Source organism: Bolinopsis microptera, chromosome 12, assembly GCF_026151205.1.
Source record: "Bolinopsis microptera isolate Bmic1 chromosome 12, MBARI_Bmic_1.0, whole genome shotgun sequence".
Classification (NCBI taxonomy): Eukaryota; Metazoa; Ctenophora; class Tentaculata; order Lobata; family Bolinopsidae; genus Bolinopsis; species Bolinopsis microptera.
In genome coordinates this window covers 8,872,776-8,887,061 of record NC_087083.1, presented here as the reverse complement: position 1 = coordinate 8,887,061, position 14,286 = coordinate 8,872,776, and the positions used below count along the sequence as shown (strand labels likewise).

General features: G+C 37.7%; 1 protein-coding gene across 8 annotated transcripts in view; it reads left to right on the top strand.

The window, feature by feature from the left end:
• The first annotated feature begins 7,979 nt into the window (after window positions 1-7,979).
• Window positions 7,980-14,286, top strand: part of LOC134823832 (centrosomal protein of 85 kDa-like) — a 66,568-nt gene continuing 60,261 nt past the window's right edge. Inside the window, exons 1-6 of one of the 8 annotated variants that reach the window (XM_063835420.1) lie at window positions 7,980-8,138; window positions 8,431-8,498; window positions 10,521-10,610; window positions 10,949-11,131; window positions 12,335-12,382; window positions 13,057-13,122. In XM_063835420.1, the coding sequence (XP_063691490.1) occupies window positions 8,073-8,138; window positions 8,431-8,498; window positions 10,521-10,610; window positions 10,949-11,131; window positions 12,335-12,382; window positions 13,057-13,122 (521 nt within the window). In that variant the 5' untranslated portion in view covers window positions 7,980-8,072. Of the gene's footprint in view, window positions 8,139-8,421; window positions 8,499-10,520; window positions 10,611-10,948; window positions 11,132-11,558; window positions 11,622-12,334; window positions 12,383-13,056; window positions 13,123-14,286 lie in introns of all 8 variants that reach the window. The other 7 variants (XM_063835419.1, XM_063835424.1, XM_063835422.1 and 4 more) reach the window with 7 other exon arrangements.

The window sequence follows — 14,286 nt, the reverse complement described above, 5'->3', positions numbered from 1 at the left end:
ATATTGAACACACCTGCAAAGACTACTCTTAGGAGAAGTTTGTGCGCCCTTTGTCGCAAAAGTCTAACCACTCGATATTATGATTCCTCATATTTGGAGACATTTTGGAGACATTGTCTCCATGGGAATTTCATGGGAATTGGAGGGGAATTAGAGGGGAATTACGTATTATTGATATTTAAGCACTTAAATTAGCTGTATATGGCTTAACTGAGTTCTGGTCTGTCCCTCAAACAAACTAAGACCTTTCACATGCGAAAAGAAGACAAAAAAGGGGGGGGGGGGGGGGGGGGGGGGGGTGGGGAACCATATTTGCCAAAAAAAAATGTCAAAATTTTGTTTTCCATATTTCGCCCTAAAACGTCTCCAATGAGTTTGGTTGGCACCCTGGTTGATCTGGAAGTACGTTACCAGTTATTTGGGGCCTTCAGGGGGGAAAATGGGCCGAAAAATGGGCCGAAAAGGGGCATTTTCGGGTGTTTTCAAATTTGAGATTTCAAAGCCAGATTTTCGGCTTTAGTTGGATGGGACATGCCCAAATTGGTGTGGGTGAGTTTCATAGAGGTAGTACAAGTGTGATCCGTTGCAGAAATCCGGGTTCCCAAGATTCAAAATGACTTGAAAAGATTTTGTAAAAAATTGGAGACATTTTTCGGCCCATTTTCCCCCCTGAAGGCCCCAAATAACTGGTAACGTACTTCCAGATCTACCAGGTTGTCAACTGTAAATGCCCTCCCTGGTTTTCTTTCTTTTTATCTTGGAAATCCGGTTCCCAACGATGTTTTTAGATGAATTTCAGAATTTAAATTTTTGGCATATTCCACCTTCACCATCCTGTTTCACCGGTTCAAAACACTTTCCTGTCATATTACAACTAATAACTTGTAAGATATATCAGTTTTAGGCTGTTTTGGGCGAAATCTGAAATTGAGAAAATGTCTCCATTTTGAGGAATCATTATATGAACCATTCCAAAGGGTCTTGACTTTTTGCCTTTCTAGTGATGAAAATATAATTTTTCAGCGCTTAGTGTGATCGCGCGCGCACATGTGCGCGGTTTTTGAACTTGTAGCGGGATTCAGCTTCTTTGCACTAATAACACGTGAAGGTCCCTTGGGAAAATTTATCAGCCAATCGGTCAATTATCTCAAGATACGAGAAAAGCATCAAATTACACGAAAACTGAGGCAGTTTTTAGTTTTTACCTATAATAGTATCCATGTAATGGGGTTTCTTGAAAGAGGGCATGAACAAAACATAAGTTATTATGTAGATTAGGCTCTGTTTGAACATAATGGATTGATAAAGGATTGTCCATATCTGGCGTAATACGAGAAAACCACAACCTTTAATTAAATTATGTTAATTTTAGTCGGCTGTCTGAATATGATTATGATTTTGGTAGATCAGCTTGTACAGCTATAGTCATTTAGCCTTGAACCTCGATATCTTTTCATTTTGATAGAAGTTTATATTCAAATACAAAAGTCAGACTAATCCTAACTGAATCACATGTAAGAGTGACCTCTTGTCAAAACTTGAGTAGCGCACAGCAAATGAGTTGTGCACAGTTAACGAGTTCGCTGCACTAATGCTACCACTTTGTCAACGCAGTTCTCTCAACACTCTACACGCAATACACACTCACAATACACGCTGATTACTCTACGTTGATATTGAGAAAACACAAAAACTGAGTTTCTCTTTTGCTACTCAGAAAACACTACGAGTTTTTGTTTTGCTACTCAGAAAAATCTCTGAGTTTCTCTTTTGCTACTTGGAAAACACTCCGAGTTTTTTACATTGTCACTCAGAAAACAGGCTCACTTTATACACAGAAGACACACAGTGTACACACTAAACAATACACACTACGTAAAGTAGCATTAAAGCAGGACCCACTAGACCAATGAAACAGCACCCCTTGTATTTCCTAGTATACTCTTGCAAGGTCAGCCTCTGGGTACCTCGCTTTGTTAGATTCTAAGCTTGTTTGCCTCTTTGTTGTAGTTTACCGCAGTGTATATAGTTTAATGTGGTTGACGTGTGCGTTCGGATCTTTTTAATGGGACGTTTTCTGAGTTAGCTGCTTTTTACACCATGCGACTGTTGTTTCTTTGTACGGAATTTTAAGGCTATCTTGTCGAAGTTTCCGTGTCATAATATCTATTGATAAAGTCTGGGTATTTTCAAACGCCAGCTTTCTTGATCTGTTGAAAATTTGGTTGTTCGTTGATTTTTGTTCTTTTACAGAATTCCCGTCGGTTTTTTAGAAGCTAAAGAAAAAGCGAACACAAATTGTAATTGCATAATTGGTTCTGCTTCTCTATGTTTGAGGAATCAAAACTCCATCGTAATCACTACCTCCAGGTAATTATGCAATTATCATGTGATTATGTCCAATTATCCGTCTATTATCCCTGTCACCGCAGTAGGTATTATAAGTAAACAAAAGCTGAACTGGTATGACGGCACTAGCGCCAACCAATCAATCCATTTACAAGTGTGGATGACACAATACTAACAGCAACTGTCCTACACAAATATTACCATGTCAGATGTGCTCAACTACCGTACTCTGCCGTGTTTCATGAGCTCATTATTATTTAGGAGTGCTTATTATTTAGGAGTGCTTATTATTTAGGAGTGCTTATTATTTAGGAGTGCTTATTATTTAGGAGTGCTTATTATTTAGGAGTGCTTATTATTGAGGAGTGCTTATTATTTAGGAGTGCTTATTATTTAGGAGTGCTTATTATTTAGGAGTGCTTATTATTTAGGAGTGCTTATTATTTAGGAGTACTTATTATTGAGGAGTGCTTATTATTTAGGAATGCTTATTATTTAGGAGTGCTTATTATTTAGGAGTGCTTATTATTTAGGAGTGCTTATTATTTAGGAGTGCTTATTATTTAGGAGTGCTTATTATTTAGGATCGCTTATTATTTAGGAGTGCTTATTATTTAGGAGTGCTTATTATTTAGGAGTGCTTATTATTTAGGAGTGCTTATTATTTAGGAGTGCTTATTATTTAGGAGTGCTTATTATTTAGGAGTGCTTATTATTTAGGAGTGCTGTGACCTAATTAATTTCTGTAGTTTTGTGTTTTGGTGTCGTTAACATATGCCAGCCCTTGCTAGAGTAATCCAGTCTATGTTTTGTGATTTGTGTATTATACGCTGGTTTTACTGTTTTAGCAACACACACTTACACATCAGTAACTAGTCAGATTGTTTCTACTGTATATCCGGGTTGTGTTATACGCTGGTTGCCATGGAAACCACGGTAGTCATGGCGACCAATCCTGTCCCTGACTTGGTAACCAATTTCAGTGCATGTTGTCGTGGTGGATTTTGTTGTAATTCCTTCTTGATCAGCCTCTGTTATATTATTGGTCGTTGATTGTAACGAGAATTTGGTTCTTGTTGGGTGGTTTTTATCATGTGATTGAATGGAATCTGATTGGTTGGTTTGTTTCACTTAACAAGAAAACAGCCGCAGCCCTCGATTGGTAAGTTTGTATATAGTTGCTAGAATACAGTTCTCTGATTGGCTAGTTTATGTCACGTGACCAGAATACAGTTCTCTGATTGGCTAGTTTATGTCACGTGACCAGAATACAGTTCTCTGATTGGCTAGTTTATGTCACGAGACCAGAATACAGTTCTCTGATTGGCTAGTCTATGTCATGTGACTAGAATACAGTTCTCTGATTGGCTAGTTTTCAGTGTAGTACTCCTGTCAGCACCACTCACCGCGCCATTAATTCCAACTTGCAGTTTACTGTTTCTTGTTAAAATTATGTTTATTACCGGTTTTCCCAGGTTCTAATTTCAGCAGTTCCCCACGAAAAGGAGCTTGTTGTATTGTCGACAGTTCCGTAGAAACTCGGCACTACACTTTTAAACAGAAGGAAAATTACAAATTTGAGCCTTTTTGACTTCAACGCTAGAACTCCTCTAAACGTCTACCAATTGTTGGAAACTTTGCTAGTTTCACTTACAATGCTTATTAAATATTTATTGTTAAACTTTCACGATGACTCAGCAACCTATCAGTAATGTTTATAAAATTGCATTGTTCAGATTTTTATCATGTAATCAATTGTCCAGCTTCTTTAAAAGGGACGATGATCAAAACAACGTGTCACACCTGTAATAAGTTCTAACAAAACACATGCATAAAAGTGAAATTGTGATTGCTAGAATACAGTTCTCTGATTGGTTAATTGATGTCACGTGACTATCACGCAGCTCCCAGATTGGCTAACGAATATTATGCACATATTGTAAACAACTAGATATTGTTGCACGTAACGATACTTTGTTTGAACTTGGCTCTGGTTTACACTTTTTGTTAATTTACACTTTTTAACGTACATTTTTGCGCTTGTTAAATATCTACACTTCAAAGACAGGCGTGTTTCAAAGTTTTCCTACATTTTTTCCCTCGCGAGATACCTTCCGTTATTTACCCTGTACGAGGGTTGTCAGCGAACTGAAGGAATCTCTATTGTGATTCTCAAGCTCTGATTGGTATCTTGGTTTTTGTATGACCCAGTAATTTTGAGAAAGTTTCTTTTTAGCTATAATTTTTTGGAAGGATACGCCCTAAATTTCGCTTGCATTTTATTTGTATACAGTGTAATCTAAGCAACTAAAAGACGTGTAAAAGTATGGCAGTCATTACATGTACTGATAACCTCCAATTTCTGTGATTCATCAACGAGAAAGTGTGATTCATCAACGAGAAAGTAGGCTAGGGAGTAGAGAGTTCCAGTGAAAGAAATTGCAGAAAGGACTTATGTAATGAAACCTGTACACACTAAACATTAAGGAGGTAATTATTTACACTTATGTAATACAATAAACAGTTTTTGTTAGCCAATATAAAGTGAATATCTGTCTCTTCAACAGGCAAGTTAAATAAACCTGTTTTGTGGTGACATTATTCCAAACTCTTCCTGTCATCTGTTAGCTTTTAGCAGTGTTGTCATGGTTACTATACAGACCAATCAAACAGCTGTATTGCAATCACGTGATGTTTTGTTTCCAGCTAAGATCTTCCTGATTCTTGGAAGAAATTTGCTTTCCCTATATTTGGTCTCCTGAGATGAAAAATTGCTGAATAAGGTTATAATTTATACACCCACGAAGCAAATGAAGTAACTAGAACTAGACGCTTACATTACAGGAAGGTGTCTTATCTTAAACTTAATGGAATTTCTATTTGTAACCGCTGGATATGATACACGTATTACGCATAGTTTCCGTCGTTAAACCAGTATATTTACATAATCTTAAATTATGTTTGGCCGCAATTAGTATAAATTTATGCATAACAATGGTTTATTTATACATCGCCATAATCTCCGGTATACTCGGTTATAATAACGATCGCCGGGTTGGTTTGACTACAGTTATCTTAACTATTAATCAATATTGTTAACTGATAGTTTCAGCTAAGTTTATTTAAAGATAACACTGTGGTGTTTATTTTAAGATAGTTAATTTAACTGTTTCCTCCTCACAGTGTACAGGTAACCTACCACTCTTGTGTTGATTAATACGCTGTTAGATTACTTCTCTCGCTTGAATTACTTATGTTGTTCAAGCTATTTCGTACCCCTTCAGCGCATACAGTACTATTAATTATTATTATCAAATATATTGTTAAATTGCTTCTAGTCGGAGCTCTATTCATTCCATTTAATCTATTCGAGCTTTTCACTTAGAATTAAAATATGTCCTTTATATTATGGGGCAAGGGTGTGGTTAATGGTTAAAGCACTTCCATCTCATTACATAGTACTGAAATACAACAAATTTATTATAAATTATGCCATCACAACATAGAATATTAATCATATAACCATATAATTATTAATATATATTTATATAACACTGTTGAAGTTATGCATGTTCCGAGAATCTTCTCACTATCTTCTCACTGTTGAAACTGACTTAGAAAATAACTTCAACACTTTACACTCACATTGGCTAGTGTTGTACGCTGCTTTGCTGAGTATTGACTCTTTTTACACTCAGCGTTGCTTTAGCAACCACTCTAAGATTAGCCTGATGAAATGAAACGCACATTAATAATTATTAGAGGCTATTGGTTTGATAGAAATTAGCTTCCTTGTTTAATACTAGTTGGTCATCTCTCACTGCCGCCCTCAATTGCTGAAGGTAATACGGGTCTGTAATTCATTTCATTTTATATTGTGTAAGTTGGTGACAGTTTTAAGGATTTAATTGAGTTAACAATCGCAAAAAAATGGAACTATTTTCAATACTGTTATGGTTATTAGAGTTACTAGAAATTATGACTAGAAAATTATGACTGCAAAACAGCTGAAGACGATTTACCAAGTAATTTGAAAGCTCGGACTGCTAAACAAACATTTCTTATTTTGTTATCACTTCTATGTTTTAAATAATCCCCCTCCAAAAAATATCGTTTATATTATACAACACACAGTATGTACATAGTACATTGTACAGTGTGTAACACTGCAAGTGGTGAGCTAGAAACTACTAGTTGGGAAGTTAAACACTGAGTAACTGTCACTTGTCGTACTCACTAGCTCACTCCACATACTGAACTATATAGCAGAGTAGTTCTGGCGAACTGGGCTAGCTTCAGCTGCGATAATGTTGTTAGTTTGTTGTTAGTTTGTTGTTAGTTTGTTGTTAGTTGGTTGTTAGTTTGTTGTTAGTTTGTTGTTAGTTTGTTGTTAGTTTGTTGTTAGTTCGTTGTTAGTTTGTTGTTAGTTTGTTGTTAGTTTGTTGTTGGTTGTTGTTGGTTGTTGTTAGTTTGTTATTACTTACTTACTTTGTTGGTAGTTTGTTGTTACTTACTTGTTGGTTTGTTGGTAGTTTGTTGTTAGTTTGTTGGTAGTTTGTTGTTAGTTTGTTGTTAGTTTGTTGTTAGTTTAGTAGTTTGTTGTTAGTTTGTTGTTAGTTTGTTGTTAGTTTGTTGTTAGTTTGTTGTCAGTTTGTTGTTAGTTTAGTAGTTTGTTGTTAGTTTGTTGTTAGTTTGTTGTTAGTTTGTTGTTGGTTGTTGTTAGTTTGTTATTACTTACTTACTTTGTTGGTAGTTTGTTGTTACTTACTTGTTGGTTTGTTGGTAGTTTGTTGTTAGTTTGTTGTTAGTTTGTTGTTAGTTTAGTAGTTTGTTGTTAGTTTGTTGTTAGTTTGTTGTTGGTTGTTGTTGGTTTGTTATTACTTACTTGTTGGTTTGTTGGTAGTTTGTTGTTAGTTTGTTGTTGGTTAGTTGGTTGTTAGTATGTTGTTTGTTAGTTTGTTGTTAGTTTGTTGTTAGTTTGTTGTTAGCTTGGTGTTGATTTGTTGTTAGTTTGTTGTTAGTTCATTGTTAGTTTTTTGTTGGTTTGTTGTTAGTTTGTTGTTAGTTTGTTGTTATTCCTATCTTTTAGAGCCTCTATAGATTCAGCTATGATTGAAAAAATGTCCATTAAAATGTTACCAAATTAGCATATACTGTCTCTATTAGATGTTTCCTTCTATTTTTATTTTCTCATCCTGATTGATGCACAATATTAGTGGCTTAAAACAGTGTGTTGATGACAGGGATAGTTAACACTGTGTGTATTGTGATACTAATCAGATTATAACCTACCAAATAACACAGCATGTGTGATAACATCTTAATTACAAACCACGTTATTGACATTTTCACAGTAAGTTTACATTACCTAACTACCACTGATACTATTCACTGATGGTAATTGGTTACACTAATCATTGTATCATGTGACGGTACATAGTCTCGATCACATCATTGTTCCTGGAGTTTGATTGGTCCATAGTGGATGTTGATTGGTTAATTACTGTCACGTGTCAAGATAATACTCCTCCCCACTATCACACACCGACACCTGAATCTCAGTGTTCATGTTTTAACTTTTATTAATGTACTAGACACTAGTTCTCCCAGCTCATTGTAAATCTGTTTCTAGCAGATGAGGTGAAGGTACCAGGAGGATAATGAGATTCAGCTAACATCCCTGACACGTGACTAACCCCCCTGACACGTGATATATAGTTGTCATGGATACCAGATCTCAGGGTTATCTTGCCAAGAAACATGCCACGCTCAAAGAACAGGCCTTCCAGGTTGGTTGCAGCATGTTTGCTTGTTTGTTTGTTTGCTTGTTTGGGTGTTTTATATCTGACGTGAAAACTCCAGTTTGTTATGAAGAAATATCTACCTGAATGTAATGTTTTACTGCAACTGTATGGTAAGAAGTGTGGAACAATCTATATGGAAATCTATGTCAAATTAAGAGTTGTTCTTTTTAATCTCTACATGCTATGATTATTAATTATATATTATGATTATATTGTTTGTTTGTTGTGTGTGCACGGATGAAGCTAACGAATAACGATAAACGTCTAGTATTTGCAGAGTAGGTCCCAATTCTCAGAGGAGTACAAAACACCTCAACTACTGACGCAATCTCGTCCCCGGACCAGGTACGTGACTTAAAATAGAATATAATTACCCTCAATATAGACTATCACTCTCAGTATAGACTATCACTCTCAATATAGACTATCACTCTCAGTATAGACTATCACTCTCAAGATAGACTATCACTCTCAATATAGACTATCGCTCTCAACATAGACTATCACTCTCAAGATAGACTATCACTCTCAGTGTAGACTATCACTCTCAATATAGACTATCACTCTCAAGATAGACTATCACTATCAATATAGACTATCACTCTCAGTATATACTATCACTCTCAAGATAGACTATCACTCTCAATATAGACTATCACTCTCAATATAGACTATCACTCTCAAGATAGACTATCACTATCAATATAGACTATCACTCTCAATATAATAGACTATCACTCTCAAGATAGACTATCACTCTCAAGATAGACTATCACTCTCAAGATAGACTATCACTCTCAGTATAGACTATCACTCTCAAGATAGACTATCACTCTCAGGATAGACTATCCTGTCTATCACTCTCAGTATAGACTATCACTCTCAAGATAGACTATCACTCTAAAGATAGACTATCACTCTCAGTATAGACTATCACTCTCAGTATAGACTATCACTCTCAAGATAGACTATCACTCTCAAGATAGACTATCACTCTCAAGATAGACTATCACTCTCAATATAGACTATCCGCTCAGCCTCCAGCCTATGTCTTTAGTCTAAAGTATCCCTTCCTCCGCATATGCCACCCCGTATGTCTAGTGGCTATTATTATAGAATATAGTGCTGTCAAATAAAGTTGGCGTCTAAGATCACTAAAAACTGTATCCTCTGTGCCTCATTTATATGGTTTTAGTCACCATAACATCTCCATCTCAATAGCAAACTTAGCTTGATTCACCAGGCCAGCTTAGTAATATTATAAAGTCACCTCTCACTGCCGCCCTCACTTCAGTACCTCACATGTACCTCCCTCAACCATATTCACCCCGTCTATAACATCCTGCTGTCTGCAGTTGTTGTCATGGCAACCTCTGTATTTCATCGAGCTCACTTACATGGCTTTCTAACAGCTGACAGCTGGTGTTTTGCTAATGTATGGTTTTTCCCTGAGATATTAAACTTCGTAAATTTTATGGTTTTACTTTTGAAAATACAGAGGCAGATACTTGGTTTACCTTGCCACGGGTTTAAAACGTGTCCTGGTGTATGTGTGGAGTGGGGGAATATTAACATACTGGTAAGGATGGCACGGCTCTGTTACCATGGTGTCACCATACTGTCACCATACTGTCACCATGGTGACGTTACTCTGTCACCACATGTGTCAGACTCTTGTGACGGTTTCAGAGACTACAATATCTGGAACTGACTATTGTGTCCGAAATGCTTCACAATTGTTCATCTGATCACATACGATTTAGTTTTTACGACTCAACTATCATTTGAATTTACTAGCCGTTGCCAAGGTAACGGGCTTGTTGACGTCATGCAGCTCTAACTCCGGGTAGCCAGGCTCCATATTTGGAGCTGTTTGAGAACTGCAGAGTAGTAGTAGCAAGTAGAGACTAGTTCGAGTCTGGTTTGGTAGGATGACATAACTTAAGTTGAGTTCTGTTGTGTCATATTGTGTGTACAGTTTATGCCGACTCAGGCGGCCAGGCGAGGGGGGGGGGGGGGGGGGGGTCTTCAGGTCTTAAGTCCATATTTTCTCTAAGTCTTACCCTTCCTCAAGCGTCCCTTTTCTCCAGATTTTCTCAAACTACAGATCCTCAAACAGTTGTTTCCTGTACACATTGTATCTGTTACGTTACAAGACATTGAGCTACAATTACTGAGTTTACCTGTTAAAAACAAACATGATGTAATCAACATGTGGTGACAATATTAGCACTTGTTGACGTCACACCGTTAGATTTGTAACGTAGGGCTTTCCGTTATGATTGTTAAGAATCTCACGTATTTTAAATATTTATTACCAGAAAATGTGCCCATAATATAGCTGAATAACAATATTGTTTCTCCCAGATCAACGAATGCTGCAGATAAACATGTTGATATAGTCAGACACCCACCACCTCCCCCACCTTATTCAGATTACAGATTTTCAGATTCCAGGTAAATCTCACTTTCACTATCACTTTCACTTTGACTTTGACTTTCACTTTCACTTTCAAACATGTTGATATAGTCAGACACCCACCTCCTCTCCCACCTTATTCAGATTACAGATTTTCAGATTCCAGGTTAATCTCACTTTCACTTTCACTTTCAAACATGTTGATATAGTCAGACACCCACCTCCTCCCCCACCTTATTCAGATTACAGATTCTCAGATTTCAGGCAAATCTCACTTTCACTTTTATATCATTCAGTTGCTGTTTTACATTATTATTATTCGAAGTAAAACCCCTTCCTTATCCATGAATCTCTTTTTCAACCTCCAACTCCTCAGATATTCAGACAATGGTAGGGTCTCTGGCTCTGCCACAGATCTCCACAGACCGAGCACAGATCTACACAGACCAAGCACAGATCTACACAGACCAGACTTTCATCGCAGTTCAGAGTACCAGTCACGTTCTTCAGACTACCGGGCGGGGGGAGACCCTGCACTCCGCGTACCTATACCTGGCAGGTTGGTAGTAGTCATGGTAACCAGTGAAGTTGTCATGGTAACCAGTGTAGTTGTCATGGTAACCAGTGTAGTTGTCATGGTAACCAGTGTAGTTGTCATGGTAACCAGTGTAGTTGTCATGGTAACCAGAGTAGTTGTCATGGTAACCAGTGTAGTTGTCATGGTGACCAGTGTAGTTGCCATTGTAACCTGTATACTGTATAGTTGTCATGTTAACCAGCGTAGTTTTCAAAATCCCATTGTTTTCTTTGGATCAGCTAATCACATATAATCATCATGCTTTTCAAAAACCCTCTGGTCAATTAATTTTGTCAATACTCGAATTTCATACACTCTAATTTTACACTCAAAGTTACACTCTCATTTTACACTAAAAGTTACACACAATCACACATGTCTCACTCAAAACATATTACACTATCCACAGAAGTCCAGTTGTGCAGTCCCCAGCAACAGATCCTGTGATATCACGCTCTCGGCCTCGATCAGGGTAATTCTCTGTGTCACGTGGTGTTGTGGTGACGTCACGTGGTGTTGTGGTGACGTCACGTGGTGTTGTGGTGACGTCACGTGGTGTTGTGGTGACGTCACGTGGTGTTGTGGTGACGTCACGTGGTGTTGTGGGTTCACCCTTGTTATCATTGTTTCTTGTTCTTGTAAAGTCACCATTCGTTACAAAACATGTGCCTGTGCAGCTCAAAGCATCGTACGAGTCAGGTTATCAACCAAATGTGACGGTTAATATATTGGGTAATATCTACAATTATTAATATTGTGTATCTATTATATAGCCTCATTTGGTTAGTGTATCGTGATTACAAACAAATCTCTTTCTTTTGGTTATGCGGAACGTCCCAAATTAAGGTCGGGAAAACCCCGCTTAGTTCTGAGTATATTAACGGGTAGTACCTGGAAGGGTAAAAGGGTTACTTATATTCTGTTTACATTCCCGATCACAGACTGATTAATGAACTTAAAAACTGGTGCGGAGGTGTTTTTGTACACGTGATAATGTCACGTGCCAAAACAAATTTCGAAACACTAGTTTTCAATTTCATTAGTCAAAATCAATCTGTGATCCTTAACTCAGTATAAATACTAGTGATTATCATTGTGGGTTGTGACAATAATATAGTTGTCATGGTTACCAGTGTGATTACTGATTATCATGGTTCTTACATTTGATGACGTCACGTCTTACAGAGCGGCAAGTTCGGAGTCTCTGAACAAGAATTCTACAGAATACACTGGGTACGGAGTGTCTTGCATATTCTGCATAATTTGAATAATTTGCATATTTTCATGTTTGATACTATCTGTCAGGGGTTGCATGGGTTCGGAGTGTCTCCTGACCTCTCACTGCATGAAGTAGACATGTGTGGGGATACTGTAGTGTCAGTTTGTGAAGCACTTCAACATACGATTATATATGATTAACTAATTAACCTGGTAACTAACTAATTAACCTGGTAATTAAGTGCCAACACATCTCCTCACTCGTTGCCATGGCAACCAGATCAGAGTCCCTGGCTTGCATTATCCACGGGACTCAATAGTCAATATTCCCTGCATGCGGCTAATTTCATCACATTTCCACATTCAGTTGATCAAAACATCTGATTGTTTTGTTCCGAAAATTCACTTTTTTTTTGTTCAATATCACCGGCTGGTACAAGTTAGTGGGCGAGATAACCTCGGGTGATAGAACGGGTGATAATGATGACTGACTTCTACCCCTGCAGATACCCAGAGCATCACGTGGTGTTGTGACGTCACGTGGTGTTGTGACGTCACGTGGTGTTGTGACGTCACGTGGTGTTGTGACGTCACGTGGTGTTGTGACATCACGTGGTGTTGTGACGTCACGTGGTGTTGTCATTGTTTCTTGTGATAATGATGGCTGACTCCTCGTTCTACCCCTGCAGATACCCAGACCATCATCACCACCAAGAGGCTCCGTCTAGATTTAGGTTCTACACCTCCGCTAATAGGTAACTATACTGCACCTCTACCTACTCGTACCTCCTCCACTTTACCAGATTTCTGGAGATTCTCGTCCCTTTTACGAGATTTCTGGAGATTCTCGTCCCTTTTACGAGATTTCTGGAGATTCTCGTTCCTTTTACGAGATTTCTGGAGGTTCTCGTCCCTTTTACGAGATTTCTGGAGATTCTCGTCCCTTTTACGAGATTTCTAGAGGTTCTCGTCCCTTTTACGAGATTTCTGGAGATTCTCGTCCCTTTTACGAGATTTCTGGAGATTCTCGTCCCTTTTACGAGATTTCTGGAGATTCTCGTCCCTTTTACGAGATTTCTGGAGATTCTCGTCCCTTTTACGAGATTTCTGGAGATTCTCGTCCCTTTTACGAGATTTCTGGAGATTCTCGTCCCTTTTACGAGATTTCTGGAGATTCTCGTCCCTTTTACGAGATTTCTGGAGATTCTCGTCCCTTTTACGAGATTTCTGGAGGTTCTCGTCCCTTTTACGAGATTTCTAGAGGTTCTCGTCCCTTTACAAGATTTCCGGAGAAACTGAAGATTCTCGTCTTATCACTGTCAGCACATTCTACACTGATTTCTACTGTTAATGTCATAAATATCGTAATTGATTCAGCAATAATAAAATCTAAATTGCTTTATTGAATTCAGCATAAAATGTCGGTATTATTCTACCTCGATGCCCTTTCTTTCATCTGATAACATCAACAAGTCGTTAACTTATACAAGTATATTATCTTGCATTCAAATGCTTTATATTAATTACTCGTGCTTATCCTCTTATTTGTGATGGTGGCAATAAAATGCCTATATCTTGACACCTACAATAATATAGCGCCCATATCTTGACACGTACAATAATATGCCCATATCTTGACACGTACAATAATATGCCCATATCTTGACACGTACAATAATATAGCGCCCATATCTTGACACGTACAATAATATAGCGCCCATATCTTGACACGTACAATAATATAGCGCCCATATCTTGACACGTACAATAAAATGCCCAAATCTTGACACGTACAATAAAATGCCCATATCTTGACACGTACAATAATATAGCGCCCATATCTTGACACTTACAATAATATAGCGCCCATATCTTGACACGTACAATAATATAGCGCCCATATCTTGACACGTACAATA